The sequence below is a fragment of the Moschus berezovskii genome, chromosome 19, assembly GCF_049115385.1.
Source record: "Moschus berezovskii isolate FMDL1 chromosome 19, NW_MosBer_1.0, whole genome shotgun sequence".
NCBI lineage: Eukaryota > Metazoa > Chordata > Mammalia > Artiodactyla > Moschidae > Moschus > Moschus berezovskii.
This window is the reverse complement of record NC_142478.1, coordinates 40,382,644-40,407,701: the sequence shown is the minus strand read 5'-3', so window position 1 is coordinate 40,407,701 and position 25,058 is coordinate 40,382,644. Positions and strand designations below refer to the sequence as shown.

Genomic DNA, 25,058 nt, shown 5'->3' with positions numbered 1-25,058 from the left:
CAGCAAGTGACTTTTACTATGTTTCTCAACCAAGTTGGTAGGCAGCATTTTAATGGAATTTTTTCCTTAATGATGAGGCAGTTAATTTCCATTAGTTTTACAAAGTACTAAGTGTAAGGTATTGCTTTATGTTATTAGCAGCAGCCCTAGGTTGGCAGTACTAAACTGCCCCAATTCCACTAACTGCCTTTATTTACAGATGAGAGCTTCTGTAAGGAAGGGCTTATTCAAAACCTAACAAGTACTCTGGTTTCCTTATTTATGTAAATGCTGGCCATGAATTCAGGTTGCTGAGGTCCACAATCTGTTTTCACTCAAAGAAAAATAATATATTAACAAACAAATACAAAGGAAAAAGTACCCTATTTTAAGGAAATAAATCTCAAGCTGGACAGGAAAAAACAAAACAAAACTCAAAACTTTAAAAACTAAAACGCTAAATAGCAGTTAAACTTTCATATCTCTAATGTCTCTAAGAATGAAGTGTGCTCAGTTTGTCAAGGAGGACATGGTTTAAAATACTTATTTTAATGATTCATCAGGGCAGGATTAGTAGAAATTGAAAGCAAAATAAAGGGAGAAATTGATTAACCTGGAGAGAGAGATTTACTTAGGAGACCATCTTAGAGGACAGAGAAGCCACCAGATATTAAAAGGAAAATTAGATATTAAATTCAGTACACACACACACACATGGATACAAGCACACACAGGCATGGACACACAAACATGCACATACATGTACACACACATCATGGAGAGGTGACTCTGAGGACTAAATTCTCTTAAAATAGATATAATTAGAAAATGAGGAACATTTTAGTTGTTTATTTAATAAAATGATTGGTAGTCTCCAGCAATCTGACACCAGAGGAGACTGGAAAGATCTGAGAGCAAGCTAGGCTGACTCTTCAAAGGAATCCACAATCAGGAACTAATCAGAAACTTTTATTCATTTATCAATGTACATTTATTTAGGAAATATTTATTGAGTCATCACTATGTTCAAGGCACTGTGCAAGGCATGTGAAAGCAGAAAAAGGGAGCGCTAACAAGAGAAAGAGAGTAAATCTCCTCTAGTGAGGGAAGGCCAAAACTGAACTATAGACTTATTAGGTAAATATTGACCTTATTTAATTAAATCTGAGATGCTACTATTTACGTATCAGTAACAAAGAAGGAGATGTTGCTAGTTGATAGACACTGTTTTTATACCCATATATTATAGAATGTATCACTATTTAAAAGATGTTGACATAAGGAGGAAATAAATAGTGTTAATACTTTTCTAGGATATATACATCTTGTTAGAAAGTAATAGTGCTATCCATAAATAAAATCAAGAGGGACCAAGACTGTGGAAGATGGGGATTAGTCCTAATCTTAAACTGTATAGTTTGAATAAGTCTTTGTTGAGAAAAGGACATTTAATTAAAGAGTTTAAAGTGGTTGAAACTAAGTCTTGTTGGCATTTGGCTAAATATCTTCAGGTTTAGGGAATAGGTGCCTGCAAACGGGTTATATTAAAGAAAAGAAAAGCAGTGGACACTAAGAGCAGCAAGAGTGGAGTTTGCAAGGGAGAGGTGAACAGGATAGGAAGATACTACAAAATCAGAAAACTTATGGTTTTGATGGGCTTTCAAGAGAATGGCTTTTAATCTGAGTGACATTAGGAGTCAATGTAGAATTTTAAGCAGAGGAAGCGTGTGACTTAACTCATAAATGTGAAGTTGGATATACACAAAAATAGGAATAATAATTTTAGTTATGGTTACTCAAGTGTAAGAATAACAGGCCATAAATTTCTATCAAGTGTTTGTACAATTGTGTAAAACACGTTAGAAAGACAGATGAACAGTAAAAATTTCTCCTGGCAACCTGGGATGTATTCCAAAGCAACAGCTATTGCAGGTCGTCATGAAATTGTCCTCTGTACCTAAGGACTCATGATCTGGCAGTGTTTGGAATTAGGATTCTGAGGGAAAATGCAGCCAAGATGAAACATACTTAAAGGACTCTAGGCAAGATAATGATGGATCATGGCTGGGCATAGGTTAGATATCATTTTAATGGAAGAATTGACCCTGGGTGGGATTACTCAAATCAGTAAGAAAAGTGTAGAAAACTTTTACTTGAACTATAAATGCTTTTGGCAGATCTAGATGTAATATTTTCAAATCTCTCACTGTGACAAATCCATAAGACTACACATAGAGAAATCCATGAGAACAAATACATGTGGACCAGAAAGCAGAGAGCAGTAAAAGAGAAGGAAGACCCTTGTTTCAGCCACACTGCCTTACAAAACGAAAAAGGAAAAAGCCAAATGAAGTGGCTTATTCTTCCTAAAAAATAATAGAACAATTAAGAGCAAGAGAGTATTAGGAGGAAATGTAGCAGAAATTAATATAGCACAGGATCTAGAAACTTTCAAATTGAGGGGATGAAATATTGTGGAGTTCATGGGAAGTTTAGCTTTGCAGCAGCCCAGAAAGCACAGTCTCTAGAAACATTAATCTCATTTTCTGTTTCAGAATCAGGTAGAAGATATATGCCAGGTAAAACAGCATGGGGGTTTGGTGTAATCTCTAGGGACCTAGTTACACAAGTACAAGTAATTCCATCATGGCACTGGGTGCAAATTTCCCCAGGAAAATATGATTGTCTTAACTGCTTTCTGAGAGAGCTATCAGTCTGCATGGACTGATCTTTCCCCCAGAAAGTTTATAACACTGGGCTCTTGTGGCAAAATCAGGCTCAATGTACACAAAATATATTCTTTCTTCTTTTTGAGCACAGAGCTACTTTACTTTTCTCAGACTTCTTTATGTCGAACACACTAATTATGTGTTTTGCTCAGCAGGTAAAAACTCTATCTGATACCACAAGTCCAGCTCTTAAAAAATCTCCTACACAGTCCTTCACATGTGGTCTCTCCAGTGCTTGAGGAAAATGATTCTAAGACTATTTGCAGTGTGGAGATGTCCACCCTCTCCCCTTCAATTTCTACAGTTACCAGAAGATAAGATCCCCTTTATAGGTGATGGTGCAATATGAATTAACTATGCAAATGTTGAAGCTTACTCATAATTGCTGTATTTTATCTCATGACCAGTCCCAGGTAACAAACTGTTCACAGACTGGATCAAGGACATTCAGTAGCATTGTCTTACATGATATTACGGGCTTCAGAGAGACCAATCCTGGATCATCAGATGATTGCATGAAACGGAGCCCCCTGTAGACCCCCAACTGAACTGGATTGCAGTAGAAATGAGAAATCAGCATGATAAATAAAGTTACATATTGGTTAAACTACTAGAATAACAGAGAAACCACACAGGCAGTGGCTTAAGTAAGAAATAAATCCTGATATGTGATCATAAACTGGTATGGTGGCTTCATAGTGTGGCTATGGATTAAGCTATTTTAACACAGAAACAAATACCTTGGCTAAAACAAGATTAGACTTGTAGGCAGCCAGATAATGATTGGGGAACTTGTTCTCATTGCATACCCAATGCATTTGTTTCTTATTGCTGCTGTAACATATTAAGCAATCTAAATTTATTTTCTTACATTTCTGAAGGCCAGAAATCAAAAATAAGTTTTACTAAGGTGCCAGCAGGGTTGGTTCACTTTGGAGACTCTAGGGGAAACTCCACATCCTTGCAATTTCTAGCTTCTTAGGTTACCTACAATCCTTGGTCTATTACTAATTCTTCAAATCACTCCAACTTCTTGCTTCTGTCATCACATCTCCTAATTTCTTCTTTGACCTTCTTGCTTCTCCTTTATGGGGACCTGGATAATTACACTTAGAGCCTACCAGAATCATATCCTTATCTTGAGAACCTTAATCATTTATGCAGGTTGCCTTTGCCATATAAAGTAACATTCACACGTTCCAAGGATTAGGATGTGCATAGCTTCTGTGAGGGCACTTTCAGCCCTCCATTCTCAGGCACCTTCTATTTTTATTATTCTGCTAACTTCAAAGCATAACTTTCTTTCTCAGAATTAAAAATAGATCCTCCAGCTACCACCATCAGACCCATATTCCAAAAAAGAAAAAAAAAAGAAAGAAACAGGAAAAAAGGAAGGGAAGGCACATATCTTTTCTCTTATGATGGCAATTCAGGTATCAAATGCATTAGTTACCCTCACACTCTATTGGCCAAAACTTTGTTACAGGGAAACACTTAACTTCAAAGGGAAGTGGATAGGTTTTGGTAGGTTGCCTTAGGCCTGCTAAAAGTGATCTTTTATTATTAAAGAAAACTAAAGAGAGTTATTTGGTAGATAACAACTCACATATAGTGACAAAATTAATCTGTTTATCTATGGTTTGAGCTATTAAATATAAAATTTTTTAACCCTGAGTAGTTGATATAGAAAGAGACATATTATACCAAGCAAAACCATTTTGGGGGGGGGGGTCATTCTCCTTTTTTCATATACTACTGAGTACCTGCCATGGTTTTTAGCAGAATTAAGTACTGAACTCTGAGAATAAAGATGAAATTCCTTGCAACTACTTGTAAGTTCTAAATTTATTTGATATTTTCTTGATGGTGCCCACATTAATTATATTCACTAACTTTCAGAACTGTTAAAAATGAGGATCATGGGAAACTTGCCTTTAACTAAAATGATCTCTCATGCTTTAAAATGATTTTTATAAGATATAAGATCCTGATGGAACTTAATAAGAGCTAAGCCCTCTGCCTTAGATAAATAGAATAAATAACACAACAGTTATCAAATACTGAAAATCAGCAGCAGACGACTGTGATCCCTGAAATAAGACAAAAAGGAAAAAAAAAAGGGGGGGATGAGCTAAATAATGCCTTGGGCTTCCCAGGTGATGCTAGTGATGAAGAACCCACCTGCCAATGCAGGACACATAAGAGATGTGGGTTCAGTCCCTGGGTTGGGAAGTTTCCTGGAGAAGGGCATGACAACCCACTCCACTATTCTTGCCTGGAGAATCGCATGGACAGTGGAGCCTGGGAGGCTACAGTCCACAGAGTCACATAAAGTCAGATATGACTGAAGTTACTTAGCACACATGTAAAGCCTCAGCCATCAAGCATTTGGGTGATATTGATGATGATGAGGGGAATTGAAAGGTCACAATGAATTAAGGATCAAGATTGTGAAATTCAAGAAAGCTTGGCAGTTGGAATTTGTAGGAGAGAGTACCAAAAAGTAGAGAAAGATGTTGAGAAAGAGCTATAGTAATCTGAATAGGGGTGCTTGGGGGCTTTGGTCCAATGCATAGAATAAAACTACACGAAGTAGTTTTGGGGACTGGAGAAACCTAACTGAAAAACCAGATTGGAGACCTTAATAGACTCCAGAAACAATATATCTTAGAAAGATAATGAAATAAATTCTAACCTATAAATACTCAAATAAACTTTAAAAAAATCTTTAAAATACAAAACTGATTTACGGTAAATTAATGTCAAAACAAAATTCAATACTTCTCAAAAGTATCCAGCAAATCTCTCTCAATGGTTTTTATCAACCAATTTAAAAATATTTCAACAGACATGAGAAGAAGAAAGAATATTTGACTCATATGCAAGAAAAGTATTAATCAACAGACACATACAATTTCATATATGATGAAATTAGCAAAAAAATGTAAAACAATCTGGTATGGAAATACTGAAAGATTTAAAGAAATCATGAGTACAATGGGGATAAACAGCCAGAGAAATGGAAAAATCGGACTAGAACTAAAAGTCTTATTAGATATCATGCAAGTCTGAAAGCAATAGAACAACATGAGAAAAATGTTGAAAGAAAACAAAAAGGAAAACTGTTACAAATTCAATATCCAGTAGAAATCATTCTTTAATGAAGAAAAAATGAAAATGTCTTTAAACAAAATGGCTGAGAAAAAGTACCAGGGACAGACTTGAATTCCACATTGCTTGATTGACTATGCCAAAGCCTTTGACTGTGTGGATCACAATAAACTGTGGAACATTCTGAAAGAGATGGGAATACCAGACCGTCTGACCTGCCTCTTGAGAAACCTGTATGCAGGTCAGGAAGCAAGAGTTAGAACTGGAAATGGAACAACAGACTGGTTTCAAATAGGAAAAGGAGTACGTCAAGGTTGTATATTGTCACCCTGATTATTAACTTCTATGCAGAGTACATCATGAGGAATGCTGGGCTGGAAGAAGCACAAGCTGGAATCAAGATTACCGGGAGAAATATGAATAACCTCAGATATGCAGATGACACCACCCTTATGGCAAACAATGAAGAGGAACTAAAAAGCCTCTTGATGAAAGTGAAAGAGGAGAGTGAAAAGGTTGGCTTGAAGCTCAACATTCAGAAAACAAAGATCATGGCATCACTTCATGGGAAATAGATGGGGAAACAGTGGAAACAGTGTCAGACTTTATTTTTTTGGGCTCCAAAATCACTGCGGATGCTGATTGCAGCCATGAAATTAAAAGACACTTACCTCTTGGAAAGAAAGTTATGACTAACCTAGATAGCATATTAAAAAGCTGAGACATTACTTTGCCAACAAAGGTCCGTCTAGTCAAGGCTATGGTTTTTCCCGTGGTCATGTATGGATGTGAGAGTTGGACTGTGAAGAAAGCATCGCTGAAGAATTGATGCTTTTGAACTGTGGTGCTGGAGAAGACTTTTGAGAGTCCCTTGGACTGCAAGGAGATCCAACCAGTCCATTCTGGGGGAGATCAATCCTGGGTGTTCATTGGAAGGACTGATGCTAAAGCTGAAACTCCAATACTTTGGCCACCTCATGCGATGAGTTGACTCACTGGAAAAGACTCTGATGCTGGGAGTGATTGGGGGCGGGAGGAGACGGGGACAACAGAGAATGAGATGGCTGGATGGCATCACTGACTCAATGGACTTGAGTTTGAGTGAACTCCGGGAGTTGGTGATGGTCAGGGAGGCCTGGCATGCTGTGATTCATGGGATGGCAGAGTCAGACACAACTGAGCGACTGAACTGAACTTAACTGAACTGAAATGATGTTTAGTAAGCTAAAGGAAAGTTCAGAAATTTGGATTTAAGTGAAAGAATGAGGGAAATTAAGAATGATAAATGTAAAAGTCTGTTTTGTTTTTCTTTTAATTTTTGAAAGACAATTGACTAGAGCAAAAATAATAATATATGAGGTTTATTACTTAAGTAGAATTAAAATGTTTGACAATGTTACCACAATGCATGGAAAGGAGAGAGATCAATGTATACTGTGTTAAAGTTCTTATATTTTATGTAAAGTGGTGAAATATGTGAAGATACATAGTAACACATTAAAGCTGTATGTTGAGAACAGAGGTTTCAGTTACACCTTAAAAATCAAAAAAGAGCTACAGCTGATAAGTTAATGTCGTTTGTGTGTGTGTGTGTGGTTGTTGTTTAGTCACTAATCCTGTATGATTCTGCAATCCCATGGACTGTAGCCCACCAGCCTCCTCTGTCTACAGGATTTCCCAGGCAAGAACACTGAACTGGGATGCCATGTCCTTTACCAGGGGACCTTCCCAACTGAAGGATCAAACCCTCAACTCCTGCAGCTCTTGTATTACAGGCAAATTCTTTACCACTGAGTCATCAGGAAAATCCAGAACAAGTTAATAAATCATTTTGAGATAAAAAACAAAAATCCAAAAGATATGTACTCCAAGAGAAGGCAGAATATAAGAAAATAAAAAAAGAACTGATGCAACCATTTGAAAACAGATAGCATGAGAGAACAGTTAAATCCAGTGGGAATTATCCCGGAATAGCGATGGTGAAGTTCTCCCAAAACTATAAACTTCAAAAACTTCACTTAAAGGAAACAAAATGAGAAATTAGGGAGGGACCTGAGTCTTCAGATATTACGTGTTCTTAAAGCTTTCAGACTTTCTTTAGACTTTATGTCACAAGTGTATAAGAATTTAATTTTGGATATTAATTACTTTGGACTAATTTCCTTGAAACTTTAATCTTTGAAGTAGTACTTCTCTCTGGGAATTTAATAATTAGATTATATATTAAAATTTGAACATCTCTATGCTCTCACTATTGCATAATTGGAGTATCTTGATATCATGATTTAATCTAATTGCAGAAGCTCTGAAGAGCCCTATTGAACAGTAAAACTAGACATAATGTAGCATGGAAAGCAGAAAAAAATCTTCAGGCTTTGGAATAATGGCTTAATGTACTGTCCTACTATGTTCAGCTACTTCAGTCATGTCTGATTCTTTGTGACCCCATGGACTGTAGCCCACCAGGCTCCTCTGTCCATGGGGTTTTTCAGACAAGAATACTGGAGTAGGTTGCCATACCCTCCTCCAGGGGATCTCCCTGACCCGGAGATACATCTCCCACATGGCAGGCACATTCTTTACCATTGAGCTACCTGGGGAAGTCCAGGAAAAAAACATATAGTACCCACCAGTAGTTCTCAGGGATGCTACAAAAAGGCAGCAATGGTCATTAGGCTAGTGAGTGAGTTATAGTTGCTAAGTTGTGTCTGACTCTTTGCAACCCCATAGACTATAGCTGGAGAAGGCAATGGCAAGCCACTCCAGCACTCTTGCCTAGAAAATCCCATGGATGGAGGAGCCTGGTAGGCTGAAGTCCGTGGGGTCGCTAAGGGTCAGACACGACTGAGCGTCTTCACTTTCACTTTTCATTTTCATGCATTGGAGAAGAAATGGCAACCCACTCCAGTGTTCTTGCCTGGAGAATCCCAGGGACGGGGGAGCCTGGTGGGCTGCCGTCTATGGGGTCGCACAGAGTCGGACACAAATGAAGCGACTTAGCAGCAGCAGCAGCAGCAGACTGTAGCCTGCCAGGTTCCTCTGTCACTGGAATTCTCCAGGCAAGAATACTGAAGGGCATCCTTAGGTGTGAGCGTCCCCAAGAACCACTCTGAGAGTAGAACTTAGTTCAGATAGTTGATCTAGGAAATGACCCCAGAAACCACAAGTTAAAGATTAGGAAAAATAAGGTAGAGGAAAGAAAAACAGCACCAAAAAAGGCTCAATTCCAGTGCCATAGAAATTGAGGAATCATGTAGAAGGCACCTGAGAATCTTTGCACTAAGGAGCTGGAAGCATGCTTCCTACTCATCAACTCTTGTTCCCCACTGGTTAAGGACTGTACCTGGGGACATTCAATGCCTGGTACACCCGGGATGCACTGAGTGCAGTTGATAAAGCTTCTTATGTCAAGTAAAGACCTAACTATACAGAGTGGAACAAAGACAGATTCCGACATGACCAGCTATCAGGGGATGTCCACCACAAATGAGAAAGGGGGATGAGGTTTGGAGCCAATCATCAAAATTAGGGGGAAGACTGACTTGATGTATGTCTGATCTCAAGCCTTGAAGAAACAGCCACTCCCTTTATGTTTATTTTCAAGTCAAAATTAGGAGAACAAAGCTGGAAAGTCTGAAGAAGGATACACACCCTGCATCACATGTCTCTGGGGAATCAAACTGTTGCAGCAGTAGTTCTCCAACTGGCATCAGGAGGGTTTGTTTGACACAGGTCCTCCTACCTCATGACCAGGGCATTCAGTGGTATGAGTGCACCCTGAGAATGTGCATTTAAAAAACATTATATTAATAAACTTATTTACAAAATAAAAATAAACTCACAAACATCAAAAACAAACATATGGGTACCAAAGAGGAAATGGGAGAGAGAGATAAATTAGGAGTTTGGGATTAACAGATGCATACTAGTGTTAAGTGTTAGCTGCTCAGTCATGTCTGACTCTGCAACTCCATGGACTATAACCCTCCAGGCTCCTCTGTCTCTGGAATTCTTTTGGCAATAATACTTGAGTGGGTAGTCATTCCCTTTTCCAGGGGATCTTCCCAACCCATGGATGGAACCATGGTCTCCTACATTGCAGGCAGATTCTTTATCATTTGAACCACCAAGAAACCCTAACAGGTACACACTACTCTGTATGAAATAGATACATATCAATGTCCTATTGTATAGCATGTGGAACTATATTTAATATCTGGAAATAACCTGTAATGGGAAAAATCTTTTTAAAGAATATACATACATACACACACACACACACACACACACACACACACACACATATGGACTTCCCTTGTGGCTTAGCTGGTAAAGAATCTGCTTGTAATGAGGGAGGCCTGAGTTTGATCCTTGGGTTGGGAAGATCCGCTGGAGAAGGGAAAGGCTACCACTTCAGTATTCTGACCTAGAGAATTCCAAGGGGTCGCAAAGAGTTGGACATGACTGAGTGACTTTCAGTTTCACTTTCACATGTATTATGTATAACTAAATCACTTTGCGTTATACACCTGAAACTAACACAAAAGTGTAAATCAACTACATCTAAGTAAAATGTTTTTTTTTAATTAAAAATAAAATAACTTGTTTGTGCTGCTTGCCCAGGAACCATAGTTAGAGAATAACTGAGCCAATGTAACTCTCAATACCTCTCTCTCATCATCCTCTGATAACTCACAGTGGGAGGAAGAGAGAGGAAGAACTTGGCCTTTTGCTCCCTGCTTTCTGGACCTTACTAAAACCTTCACAGGAAGGTTTTATTCCCATCTTTGCTTTGTCCTTGCTAAAAATTTAGCTGGGAAGGCTCCCTGAGACAGGGTGAGGAAATTCAATTTCATGATAGAAGAAAAAGCAGGCCACTGTTACTCCAGACTTAAACTGCTTTATCTACAAAGCTTTATCAGTAATGAAGGTGATGCTTTGATATCTATATAACTAACTCCAAGTGTTGTTTCCAAACTCTAAAGGAGAAAAATAGGGGCATTCTACATAAACATTCTATAAAGCCAACAGTTTTTTGCAGAAGTTTTTGACATGAGTAGAAAAATATCCACTTGATATTATGTGTGAGGTCTTCAACAATAAACGAGAAAGAAATAACTGCATGCATATGGGTCTATTTTGAATATGGACGAGCTTTCTGCCCAGAGGGTAGTGTAAACACCAAATGACATTTAAAATTTCATACATTCTGTACCCGAAGCTGAAGATCTAAAGACGATCCGCTTTATGCAAAAAGAAAAAGAAAAGCATGAAATGAATTCCACTGGTAGAGTCAAGCTCCTTTGATTTATACATAATGTTTCTTCTGGCAAGGACACAGAAGCACTCTCATATTTCAATAATCTAATTTTGTATTGTTTGAAAAGAAAAAGGGCTATTGATAGACTTTTATTTAGCCTCCACCCTGGGATATTTAAATAGACTTTGCACTTCAAAAACACTCTTTAACAAATTCCAATGACTTGTGGTATTTGCAGAGGTTTTTATTGTAATCAATAATATATTTTATTTTTATTACTAATTGACAAACTGTTAAGATATGTTAAATTTCCTATAGAAACCTGATTTTCTAAAGTTCTTTTTAACCTTTTCTAAAAGGTTGATGGCGAATGCAAAATGAGTTAAACTAGTTTCAGAGATTTATTGGGTCCATAAAAGTGCTATTTGTCTAACTAATTTGCATTTTCTTGCATGTTCATTGTATTTTTCAGTGTCACAGTTCCTTTGCAACCGTTCCTTTGTTACTGGCTTATAACTGTTCTGAGTGACCTCAATTTTACCATATTTACTTAGACACAAATCATACATTTAAAGTTATTTTGCCAAATATAAATATAAAATAAAAAAAAGGGAAACATCAAGAAAAGAGACAAATCACATTTTGGCAAATCACTTACAGGCTGTTATTTTTAACTAGTCTTATCATTTCTAAATATTTTGTTATAAAATGTTATTATTCTATTATTTTTTTTGCATAACATTTTGACATACCAGAACACTTTGTGATAAACAGGACTACTTACTCAGTATTTATTCTCACCTTCCTTCTTCCTTCCTTTTAAATAACTGAACACTTCATTGTTGTGAATGACAAAACCCCAATGTCAAAGAAACATCTTTTGCAATCTCTATATTTAGAGAGCCAATGCAGTTACTGTTGGCACTCTCTTTAAAGTTCCTTTAAAAGTGGGCTCTTGGTGTCAGGCACTATTTTCCTCCCTCTTGCTTCCTTTTTCCTTCTTGAAATGTGAAAATGATGACTAGAATTTTCACCTCCACTTGGAAACACTGAGAAAGGAAACCACATGCTAAGCACAGGTAGGGGAAGCATAGCATGGTGATGGCGTTGTGGAGTTGCCCTCCTGAAGCACCTCATCTGGACTTCTTTTATGCATAAGAAAACCACATTGGTATCTCCTTCAAGCCTCTGTTATTTGGCGTGTCTGTTACAGCTGCTCAAGATAATCTATTACCAATACATGCATAAGACATTTTCTACCCAGCTTTTTTACTTATTCAAATAAGCTTAAATATAAAAAAATGATCCTTGAAATATACTTATTGGCTTCCCTAGTTGATAAAAAATGCAGTAGAACAAGGCTTTTTTCTTTTTTCTTAGTCAGTTGTGGTTGAATTTGATGAATTAATGGTAGTCTACACTTCTTTTTTCCCCTCTCAGCTAAGGCCAGAAATGGAAAGTTAGATCTAAACATCTGGGTTGTCTAAACATCTATCACATTTTAATGGTCCATATACTCCTTTATATATGCTGACCTAAAGAAGTGTATTTTTAATAGACAGAAATTGCCAGATATCTTAAAAAGATGTTCTGAGTGAAGGTTTTATATTCCTTTCTCTCTCGTACCCTATACTAGTAGCATTTGACTGAGGTGAATATCCCAGTTAATTTTTCAATTTGTTTCTCATTTGTCAAGTTCTCACCTATTTTCTTACCTATCACTTCCTTACCTTATCGTTTATTCTGTGGTCCATCACTATAATCATTCTTTAACAACTTACTTAAATTTCTAGTACCTGTCTCTTTCCCACCTACTCACCTGACAAAATAAAATGTTGGTTAAATCCAAATCTCTTCTCTCTATGATTGCAAATGCACAACCAACCACAGCAGAAGAAAAACATATTGATATTTATCATCTCAAGGATACCTGAAGGTCTGAACCACATTCCAACTACATACTGCTATTTTCATCGTCTTTCCTACATACCTCTCTTCTCCTCAAAGCACCAAAGCTCTCAACTCTGCATCCTCAGTAGTTGGTATTCCTCATGTCATGAAATAATCAATGCAAAGAAGATTATCTCATGCTCCCTCCCTAAGCATCTTTCCCAGTGTCTTCCTCTTGGTTTAAAGAGATTAACTGCCAATCTCTCAAAGAACAATTCTTCCATTTGTGTGCTAGATTTTATCAACTTTTAAAAGATATGATTACTACAATTTTCCTCTTTTTCTCTGATATGAGCTACTTTTAATTTTTATTGGATTACTCACATCAACATAAAAGATAATCACATCTGCAATTTTTTATAAAATTCCTTCTCCTAATCCTATATCACTCTCCAGTTAAGGCACAGTTCTTTCTCTGTTCCCTTTCAATCTATATAATATTATTGCTTCTCTTTGCAAACCCATCCTTTCATGTAAACATTTATACCAAGAATTTCAAAGCAGATTAAATGTAGTAGGAGAAAATAGGAAAAGACTAGTTTTAGTCCCAAGTTTAGGAATCTTTGTTCCCGGAAAAAGGAAAACCTTAGTGCTAAATCAAGGTAATCACTGCTAATACTGAACTTGTAATGCTAAGCCTGATAATGGCAGAAAATTCACAGTGTTTCTGAGACCTCATTATTCCTTTATTCTTGTATTCCATCTTCAGAAAAAATCTGAAATCAGAGTAAATAGTTCATCCACAGGAGGGACGAAATCAGAACACTTCATTTCCCCAGAACCTCTCAGGGCACATCTTATGACACAAATGCCTGCAGTTTGACTCAAAACCTTCTTCCTGGGCTTCCCAGCTGGAGAATGGCAAATGAATGGGTTATGTAAGAAACCTACATCAGACACTTGAAAAAGTGGGAAGCAGACACTTGAAAGAGCAGCCATTCAGAATAGTTCTCATGCTTTACATCACAATTACTTGAGAAGCTTATCAAAATGAAGATTTTAAATCAAACTTCTAGAGGGTGCTGGTGAAACTCCAGTTCTATATTTTTGATACTTTTTCCTGTTATCTTAATGCACTTAGAACATGCTCCATGCACTGCTCAACAAACTAGCAAGAGTTCTTACACAGATGCTACTTAGACTGGACAAACAAGGGTTGAGAGTGAGGATGCTCTAAATAAAAGAGATTATTTAGTGTTGTTGTTGTTTAGTTGCTAAGACTTGTCCAACTCTTTGGTGACCCCATGGACTGTATCCTGCCAGAATCCTTTCTCCATGGGATTTTCCAGGCAAGAATACTGCCCTGGTTTGCCATTTTCTCCTCCAGGGATGCCCTGGTTTGCCATTTCTTCCCAACCCAGGGATGGAACCCATGTCTCCTGCATTGGCAGGTGGATTCTTTACCACTGAGCTACCAGAGAATGAATGGTTAGCCAAGAACAAAATTGGAGAATATTTCTCCCTAATATATATATATATATACTCAAAACAAACAAGCACAATGCATTAGTCTTGACAATTCATCTACTAGCCAGTAAAAATTACAACAAAGAGGGAGGCAACGGCCAAACTGGCTACAACAACCACTTCATCATGGATGCAGCACCCACATAGCAAACATCCCCCATACACACTTGTCCTGTCTTCCCAAGACTGTGTGTCCTCCAGGATAGTTGCTATCTCTGAATATCCTACTCTAAACATCTGAGACCACTGGGAATAAGCATGTTTCACTTCCTTCATATCCTGTCTGCTTTCTTCACTGGTTTCCTTGAAAGTCCATTTCTAAGCCTTAACCCATGTCTAGTTGACAACTGGGTTTGCACCAGAAACCAAGGTCTAACTCTGCTTCTGTGGAATGCCAACAGTAGTTAAACTATTGCCAGAGTCATTCCAAGTCTTTGATGAAAATCCACCACCCTCCAGCTTTAGAAAGATTTATTCAACATAAATCTTTAAGTTAAAAGGTCCACAGATAAGAAAGGATGTTACAAACAAACAAAAAACAAATGGAAAAAGCTTGGACCAAGATAGCAACAAATGTGACTTCCCACAGACTCTGAGTCTTATTATACACTGATTTTATTTCATTAGCATATTAAATGACACATCTATCAGTGGCCATGACACAACACTAAGGGTCAAAAAAGTATAAAAGCGGGTGGCACCCTACTCTTCCTTCTCTGGTAGACTAAAGCAAATGTTTTCTCATCATTCACCTCAGCCCTCCTTCCTTTGTCTTTACTCTTTAAAATTAAATTCCTTTCTTCAGGAGGGCAGGAAGTTGATCTGTGAACTTACTTCCCACTTTTCCATTCTTTGGCCACTGAATAAAGCATGTGTTTTGTCAATCTCAGGTTTGGTTTCATTATTTTCTGCTTTAGCAGACCAAAAAACAAACACTCCGCAACCAAGGCAGCAGGAGTGAGGTCTATAAGAATCTGGTAACGAAACTATAACCTCCCTAACCTTTTCAAACTTTTTTTTCAAATATTTTCTTGATTTCTAGGACATATGTTTCCTACACAGGGTGCTCATTCTAAGTCTTCGTTTCTCTAGTTGTTAACCTCAGCTCCAAGGCTCAGTTCTCTGATTTCAAATCCAACTATACTTATCCTAAAATGACTTCATCAAGCTCCAGTTTATGACTTTAAATCCAGTCTATGCACACTGATATTATCAAAATATTCAACTTTGTGCTGTTATTCTGATCTTTAGACTTACATGCTAAACTGCATACTTGACTTCCATCTGGATAATTGTATAGACATTAACTTGTCACAACAAATAAACAAACAAAACAAAAACAAAAACATTAACCTTACTCAGTCTCCAAATATGCTTCTTCTCCATTGCAGTTGATGTTATGACCATAGGGGTTCATTCTTTTTAAAGCTCTCTTCTTTTCATATTCACAAACCATTCTTCAAATCTACTTTCAAAATATAGCCCCAACCTGACCACTTTTTACCCTTCATCATTAACACTCAATCTTAAGCCATGTTTATCTCTCCTCTAGACTACTAATTAAAAAAAACAAAACAGATCTCAGTGCTTTCAATCATTTTAAAACAAATCAGAACATGCCATTTCAAATAATAAATGCTTAATAATATATTATAATATTATAATATAATGATATTCTGGCTCTAAGAAGAATAGGAATCTAATTTGTTAATTATGTAGAGGGATTCATGTGATCTGCCTGGAGGCTGTCTCTCCAATGTCATTCCTGCCAGTTTCTTCTTAATTCATACCAATCACACAACCCACCTTGCTGTTCCTACAGAAAGCCTAGTAAATTTCTGCCTCCTTTTTGTAAACTATAGAGCAAATTAATGTATATATCTGTATATATATGGGAATTAATTAGTGTGTATTAATAAGTCATATGCAATTCTATATCATCAATTCAACTAAGTAAAATCTGAATTAAGTCATAAATAAAATAAAGCACTGATTATAAAAATGCTATCAGCCTACTTGGCCAATGCTCATAGCAATTAAATTGATTATTAAAATTATAAAACTCAGTTCAGTTCAGTTCAGTCGCTCAGTTGTTTCTGACTCTTCACGACCCCATGGACTGCAGCACACCAGGCCTTCCCTATCTATCACCAACTCCCGGAGTTCACTCAAACTCATGTCCATTGAGTCAGTGATGCTATCCAACCGTCTCATCTTCTGTTGTCCCCTTCTCCTCTCATCTTCAATCTCTCCCAGCATCAGGGTCTTTTCCAATGAGTCAGGTCTTCCCATCAGGTGGCCACAGTACTCGCCTTTCTTAGTCATTTGAGATGGTCTTTGAATATGTACTGAAGAAAAAACAATTAAAACAACCCCACATTTCTTACCATTTACTTGGAAGATGTGAGTCTGATAGATGTTTTCATAGCCCTCTGCATAGCAGGTGTAATTCCCCATGTGAGTTGTGGTGACTTTCGTTATATACAAGGACCCATCATCTCCAAAGTCCTATAGAAAAAAGGCAAAGTTAAATAGAATTAGCCATTTGCCCTTGAAATGTATTTTATCAGTTCACATTTTAAAAATGTGTACTCAAGAAAAAGCAAATTAATATATTTAAATTACCAAAATGACCACTGTTAGTGGTTAGTTAGTTCAATAAACTTGGAAGACTTTATGGGCTATAATTACTTATCTCAAGTTAAGTTTTTTTTAAAAAAAGTACAACTTCTTAGTATTTATTTGAAATATATGAGCTTATATAAAATAACTGAATTTTTACATATTTATTCTAATTCAGCTTACATTTTAATTAATAAAGGCATACAATGTTTTTTCTTATTTATAACTAAAACAAACAGCTCTTAACTACATTCTTCACATTTACAATTCTTATACCCTTGAATTACATATTTACTCAGGAAAAAATATTAAAGCAGTGTGGTCTCAGAGATGGAATTTATAGCCATATGAATAGATCATGACTTTTTCAAGCTTCCTGGGAACAATCAGCACATTAGACAAAAATGACTGTGGCCTTTCAAATTTATGAGGAAAAATTCATAACCATTAAAAAGAACAAATAATCTTGCATTTCTTGTCAAAATCAAATTCAAGAAACACCTCTGAAACAGTAAAGACGAAAAAAACTTTGCTTGTATAAAGGCAATGAATATACCAGCAAAAATTCTCTCAATCTTAATTTTCAGGACTTTGGAAATAGACAAAGGCTTGCACCAGCCCATAGAGCATTCACTGGAAAAAGTGGAGCCTCTCAGAAAAAAAGAGAGGCTGATAGTTTCCCTCTCTCCACAGCTGCATAGAAGCCTTGGACCACCAACTTTGTGATTTGACTAGCAGTGAAAATCATCAGACCTCAGAGTGGGGAAGAACATATTTAAAACTCTTCCCAATCTCAGAAAATCATCACAATCTAAACTATGTAGCAGCTCCCTGAATATTCCCATTTTAATGACCTTTTCTGTGAGCAAGACTTGGAGCTGAGTCTCTGTTAATAGTCTTGCCCCTAAGGCTAGTTTTTGGAGAGAAAGATCAGCATTTGTATAACATTATAGATTCTCATGGCAGAGATACGCAATGGACATAACAAAAACATCATTAAAAACGAAAACAGGAAGGTGTCCACAAAGGGGTTTGAAAAGATCTGCATATTCCAGGAATCTGGAAGCCCACAGAAATGTGCAAGACTATGTGTACAACTGGAAAATGTAGACTTTCTTTACATTTTAGGAGTAAGAGAGAATACATAATTTCTCATCTCTATCTGAGCTTGAGGCCCTACACAGGCAGAGCAAAGGCTTAGAGAGATTTGTAATGCTTGCAGAAGTAGTCATTGCATAACGCAAAACAGAAATAGAGCATTGGGCACTACATAATGATCAAGGGATTAACCCAAGAAGATATAAAAATTACAAATATATACACGCCCAACATAGGAGCAACACAATACCTAAGGCAAATGTTAACAACTATTAAAGGGGGAACTGACAGTACCACAATAATAGTGGGGACTTTATCACTCCACTCATGCAAATGGGTAGATCATTGAGACAGACAATTAATAAGGAAACACAAGAATTAAATGACACATTATATCAGTCGGACCTAATTGATATCTATAGAATATTTTATCCAAAAAGAGTAGAATCATGCCTTGGTTAGTTTTTAAAAAATTGAAATAATTTCAAGTAACTTTTCTGACCACAACACTATAAGATTAAATATCACCTACAGAAAAAAAATGTAGAAAATACAAACACATGTAGGCTAAAGAATACATTTTGAATAACCAACAGGTCACTGAAGAAATCAAAGAAATCCAAAAAATACCTAGAAACAAAGGACATTGAAAATACAACTCAAAACCTATGGGATGCACTAAAAGCAATGTTAAGAGGGAGTTTATAGCAATACAAGCCTATTTCAAGAAACAAGAGAAAACAAATAAACAACCTTATCTTACACATAAACCAACTAGAAGAAGAAGAAGAAGAAAAAAAAAAACAGCAACAGCAGCAACAACGGAGAAAAAACAAAATTAGTAGAAGAAAAGAAAATATAAAAGTCAGAGCAGAAATAAATGGAAATGAAATGAAGGAGAGCAGCAAAGATCAATAAATCTAAAAGCTGGTTCTTTAAGGAGATAAACAAATTGACCAATCATTAGCCAGACTTATTAACAACAAAAGGGAGAAGACTCAAATCAGTAAAATTAGAAATGAAAAAGAAGTTATAACAGAAAATGCAAAATCAAAGAAACATGAGATTACTATGAGCAACTATGTGCCAATAAAATGGACAATCTGGAAGAAATGGACAAATTCTTAAAAAGCATAACTTTTCAAAACTAAAATGGAAAGAAGCAGAAAATATGAACAGACTAATCACAAGAATGGAAACAGAAACTATAATCCAAAAACTTCCAACAACCAAAAGCCAAGGGCCAGATGTCTTCACAGATTAATTCTATCGAATAGTTAGCAAAGAAACCTATCCTATCCTAAAACCTATCCTCAAACTCTTCCAAAAAATTGCGGGAGGAACACTCCCAAACTCATTCTATAACAAAAACCTGATAACAAAACCAGTCAAAGATGTTACAAAAAATAATATTACAGGTCAATATCACTGATGAATATAGATGCAAAAATCTTGAAAAAATACTAGCAAATAGGATGCAACAATAAATGGATCATACATCATCATCAAGCAGGCTTTAACCCAGGGATGCAAGGATTCCTCAATATACACAAACCAATCCGTATGAAACACCATATTAACAAATTGAAATATAAAAACATAAGATTATCCCAAAAGGTGCAGAGAAAGTTTTTTGACAATATTCAACACACATTTATGAAAAACAAAATAAAACAAAAAAACACCAAAACTCCAGAAAGTAGGTGTAGAAGTAACATCAGTTCAGTTCAGTTGATCAGTCATGTCTGATTCTTTGTGATCCCATAGACTACAGCACACCAGGCTTCCCTGTCCACCACCAACTTCCAGAGCCGACTCAAATGCATTTCCATTGAGTTGGTGATGCCATCCATCATCTCATCCTCTGTTCACTTCTTCTCCTGCCTTCAATCTTTCCCAGAATCAGGCTCTTTTCTAATGAGTCACCTCTTTGCATCAGGTGGCCAAAGTATTGGAGTTTCAGCTTCAACATCAGTCCTTCCAATGAATATTCAGGACTGATTTCCTTTAGGATGGACTGGTTGGATCTCCTGCAGTCCAAGGGACTCTCAAGAGTTTTCTCCAACACCACAGTACAAAAGCATCAATTCTTTGGTGCTCAGCTTTCTTTATAGTCCACCTCTTACATCCATACATGACTACTGGAAAAACCATAGCCTTGACTAGACGGACCACTGTTGGCAAAGTAATGTCTCTGCTTTATAATATGCTATCTAGGTTAGTCGTAACTTTTCTTCCAAGGAGTGTGTTTTAATTTCATGGCTGCGGTCACCATCTGCAGTGATTTTGGAGCTCCAAAATACAAAGTCTCTCACTGTTTCCATTGTTTCCTCAACTATTTGCCATAAAGTTATGGGACCAGATGCCATGATCTTAGTTTTCTGAATGTTGTTTTAAACCAACTTTTCCACTCTCCTCTTTCACTTACATCAAGAGGTTCTTTAGTTCTTCTTTGCTTTCTGCTATAAGGGTGGTGTCATCTACATATCTGAGGTTATTGATATTTCTCCTGGCAACATACCTTTACATAATAGAGGCCATATACCACAAACCCATAGCAAACATTATCCTCAGTGTTGAAAACACGAAAGCATTTCCTCTAAGATCAGGAACAAGACCAGGGTGCCACTTTTGCCACTATTATTTAACATTGTTCTAGATTTCCTAACCACAGAAATCAGAGACGAAAAAGAAATAAAAGGAATCCATATTGAAAAGAAGTAAATCTCTCACTGTTTGCCAATAAGTGAAAGTCATTCAGTCATGTCGGACTCTTTGAGACCCCATGGAATTCTCTAGGCCAGAATACAGGGGTTTGTAGCCCTTCCCTTCTCCCAGGTTTGCAGATGACATGATACTATATATAGAAAACATTAAAGATGCCACTAGAAAATTATTAGAGCTGATCAATGAATATAGTACAGTTTCAGGATATAAAATTAATATACAGATATCTCTTGCAGTCCTATACACTACAATGAAAATCAGAAAGAGAAATGAAGGAAACAATCCTATTAACCATTGCAACAAAAAGAAAAATATATAGGAATTAGCCTACCTAGATAGTCAAAAGACTTGTTTGTAGAAAACTTTAAGACACTGATGAAACAAATCAAAGATGACACAAACATATGGAGAGGTTTACTATGTTTTTTGTATTGGAAGAATCAATGTTGTGAAATGACTATATTACTCAAAGCAATCTACAGATTCAGTGAAATCCCTATCAAACTACCACTGGCATTTATCACAGAACTAGAACAAACAAGTTCACAATTTGTGTGGAAACACAAAAGACCCTGAATAGCCAAAACAATCTGACAAAGAAAAATGGAGCTGGAGGAATCAGCCTTCCTGACCTCAGACAATACTACAAAACTACAGTCATCAAGACGGTATGGTCCTGGCACAAAGACAGAAATAGTGACTAATGGAACAAGATTAAAAAGCCCAGAGAATGAAACTAGAACAATTGCCAATTCCATAAACAATATAAACTCAAAATGGATATAAAGACTTAAATGTTAAGGCCAGAAACTATAAAACTCTTAGAGGAAAACATAGGTACTGCACTCTTTGACATAATGACAGCAAGATCCTCTTTGAACCACCTCCTAGAGTAATGGAAATAATAATAATAATAAAAGGGACCTAATTAAACTTAAAAGCTTTTGAACAGCATAGGAAACAGTGAACAAGATGAAAAGACAACCCTCAAAATTCAGGAGAAAATAATTGCAAACCACACAACTGACAAAGAATTAATCTCCAAAGTATAGATGCAGATCCCATAGCTCAATATCAGAAAAAGAAACAGCCCAATCAAAAAGTGGGCAGAAGACCTAAACAGACACTTCTCCAAAGAAGACATTCAGATGTCCAATAAACACAGGAAAAGATGTTCAACATCACTAATTATTAGAGTAATGCAAATCAAAACCCACTGAGGTATCACCTCACACCAGTGTGAATGGCAATCATCAAAAAATCTACAAACAATAATTGCTGAAGACAATGAGGAGAAAAGGGAAGCCTCTTGCATTGGTGGTAGGAATGTAAATTGATTCAGTCACTATGGAGAACAGTATAGAGATTCCTTATAAAACTAGGAATAAAACTAGCATATGAAATACTGTTTCTACTACTGGGCATATACCCTGAAAAAAACCATAATTGAAACTGATAACATGTACTCCAGTGTTCATAGCAATACTATTTACAATGGCTAGGACATGAAACGGAGAAGGCAATGGCAGGCCACTCTAGTACTCTTGCCTGGAAAAATCCCATGGATGGAGGAGCCCGGTAGGCTGCAGTCCGTGGGGTCGCTAAGGGTCGGACACGACTGAGCGACTTCACTTTCACTTTTCACTTTCACACATTGGAGAAGGAAATGGCAACCCACTCCAGTGTTCCTGCCTGGAGAATCCCAGGGAAGGGGGAACCTGGTGGGCTGCCGTCTATGGGGTCACACAGAGTCGGACACCACTGAAGTGACTTAGCAGCAGCAGTAGCAGGACATGAAAACCTAGATGTCCCTTGACAGATGAATGGATAAAGAAGATGTGTTATATATACACAATGAAATACTACTCAGTCATAAAAAAGAATGAATTTGAGTCAGTTTTAGTGAGGTGGATGAACCTAGAGTTGTTATATAGACTGAAGTAACTCAGAAAGAGAAAAACATATCATATATTAATGTATAAATATTAACTCTAGAAAAATGGTATTGATGAACCTATTTGCAAGGAAGGAATGGAGATGTAGATATAGAGAATGGGCTTGTGGACACAGTGGGGACGGACAGAGTTGGATGAATGGAGAAAATAGGATTGACATATATACAGTATAAAACAGAGAGCTGATGAGAAACACTATATAATACAGGAAGCCAAGTCTGATACCCTGTGATGATCCAGAGTGGTGGAATGGGGGAGGAGGGAGGCTCAAGAGGGGCTGATATATGCATGATTATGGCTTATTTGTGTTGCTGTATGGCAGAAACCGACAGAATACAGTAAAGCAACTTCAGTTCAGTTCAGTCACTCAGTCGTGTCTGACTCTCCGCGACCCCATGAATCACAGCATGCCAGGCCTCCCTGTCTATCAGCAACTCCCGGAGTTCACTCAAACTCATGTCCATAGAGTCGGTGATGCCATCCAGCCATCTCATTCTCGGTTGTCCCCTTCTCCTCCTGCCCCCAATCCTTCCCAGCATCAGAGTCTTTTCCAGTGAGTCAACTCGTCGCATGAGGTGGCCAAAGTATTGCAGTTTCAGCTTCAGCATAAGTCCTTCCAATGAACACCCAGGATTGATCTCCTCTAGAATGGACTGGTTGGATCTCTTTGAAGTCCAAGGGACTCCCAAGAGTCTTCTCCAGCACCACAGTTCAAAAGCATCAATTCTTCAGCGATCATCTTTCTTCACAGTCCAACTCTCACATCCATACATGACCACGGGAAAAACCATAGCCTTGACTAGATGGACCTTGGTTGGCAAAGTAATGTCTCTGCTTTTTAATATACTATCTAGGTTGGCCATAACTTTCCTTCTAAGGAGTAAGCGTCTTTAATTTCATGGCTGCAATCAGCATCTGCAGTGATTTTGGAGCCCCAAAAAATAAAGTCTGACAATGTTTCCACTGTTTTTCCATCTATTTCCCATGAAGTGATGGGACCAGATGCCATGATCTTCGTTTTCTGAATGTTGAGCTTCAAGCCAACCTTTTCACTCTCCTCTTTCACTTTCATCAAGAGGCTTTTGAGTTCCTCTTCACTTTCTGCCATAAGGGTGGTGTCATCTGCATATCTGAGGTTATGGATATTTTTCCCAGCAATCTTGATTCCAGCTTTTGCTTCTTCTAGCCCAGCGTTCCTCATGATGTACTCTGCATAGAAGTTAAATAAGCAAGGTGACATTTACAGCCTTGACGTACTCCTTTTCCTATTTGTAACCAGTCTGTTGTTCCATGTACAGTTCTGACTGTTGCTTCCTGACCTGCATACAGGTTTCCCAAGAGGCAGCAACTTACCTCCAATCAAAAAAAAAAAAAAAAAAGGAAGAGCATCATGCCAAATCTGGAACTCACATTGATTAAAAGCTTTTAATTAAGTCTCTGGTGGCTCACATGGTAAAGCATCTGCCTACAATCCCTGGGTCGGGAAGATCTCCTGGGGAAGGAAATGGCAACCCACTCCAGTGTTCTTGCCTGGAGAATCCCAGGGAAGGGGGAACCTGGTGGGCTATAGTCTATGGGGTCGCAAAGAGTCGGACATGACTGAGCAACTTCTCACACTTATCCAGTGATTAGCTCACCACTAGGTACCTGAGCAGAGATTGCAGTAACCACATAAGCAAAGTAAAGAAAAATAGATACATTAAACTTTAACAAAATTAATTTAAAAAAAACTTCTGTTCCCCAATGGACACTATTCAAAAAGTTAAAAAAGTACCCTTCAGAGAAGGAGAAAATATTTTTTTAATTATTTGTTTCATAAGAATCTTGTATCCAGAATATGAAAAGAACTATATAATTGAACATTAAAAAGACACCTAATCAAATCAAAACAATGGATGAAGGATTTGAATAGTACGTCTCAAGAAAGATTTACAAATGAGCAATAAGCACATAATTTAAAAATATAGCATCATTAGTCACTAGGGAAATTCAAATAAAAACCTCGATGAGATACAACTTCAAACTTGTTGCTGCTGCTGCCAAGTCGCTTCAGTCGTCTCCGACTGTGCAACTGCATAGATGGCAGCCCACCAGGATCCCCCATCCCTGGGATTCTCCAGGCAAGAACACTTGGGTGGGTTGCCATTTCCTTCTACATTC

At 37.3% G+C, this 25,058-nt stretch overlaps 1 protein-coding gene across 3 annotated transcripts in view; it reads right to left on the bottom strand.

Annotated features, from left to right (window-relative positions):
• Positions 1 to 25,058, bottom strand: part of FSTL5 (follistatin like 5) — an 882,948-nt gene that overhangs the window by 219,982 nt on the left and 637,908 nt on the right. For all 3 annotated transcript variants that reach the window (XM_055405237.2, XM_088827832.1, XM_088827833.1), the window contains exon 7: positions 16,884 to 17,004. In XM_055405237.2, the coding sequence (XP_055261212.1) occupies positions 16,884 to 17,004 (121 nt within the window). The remainder of the gene's footprint in view (positions 1 to 16,883; positions 17,005 to 25,058) is intronic.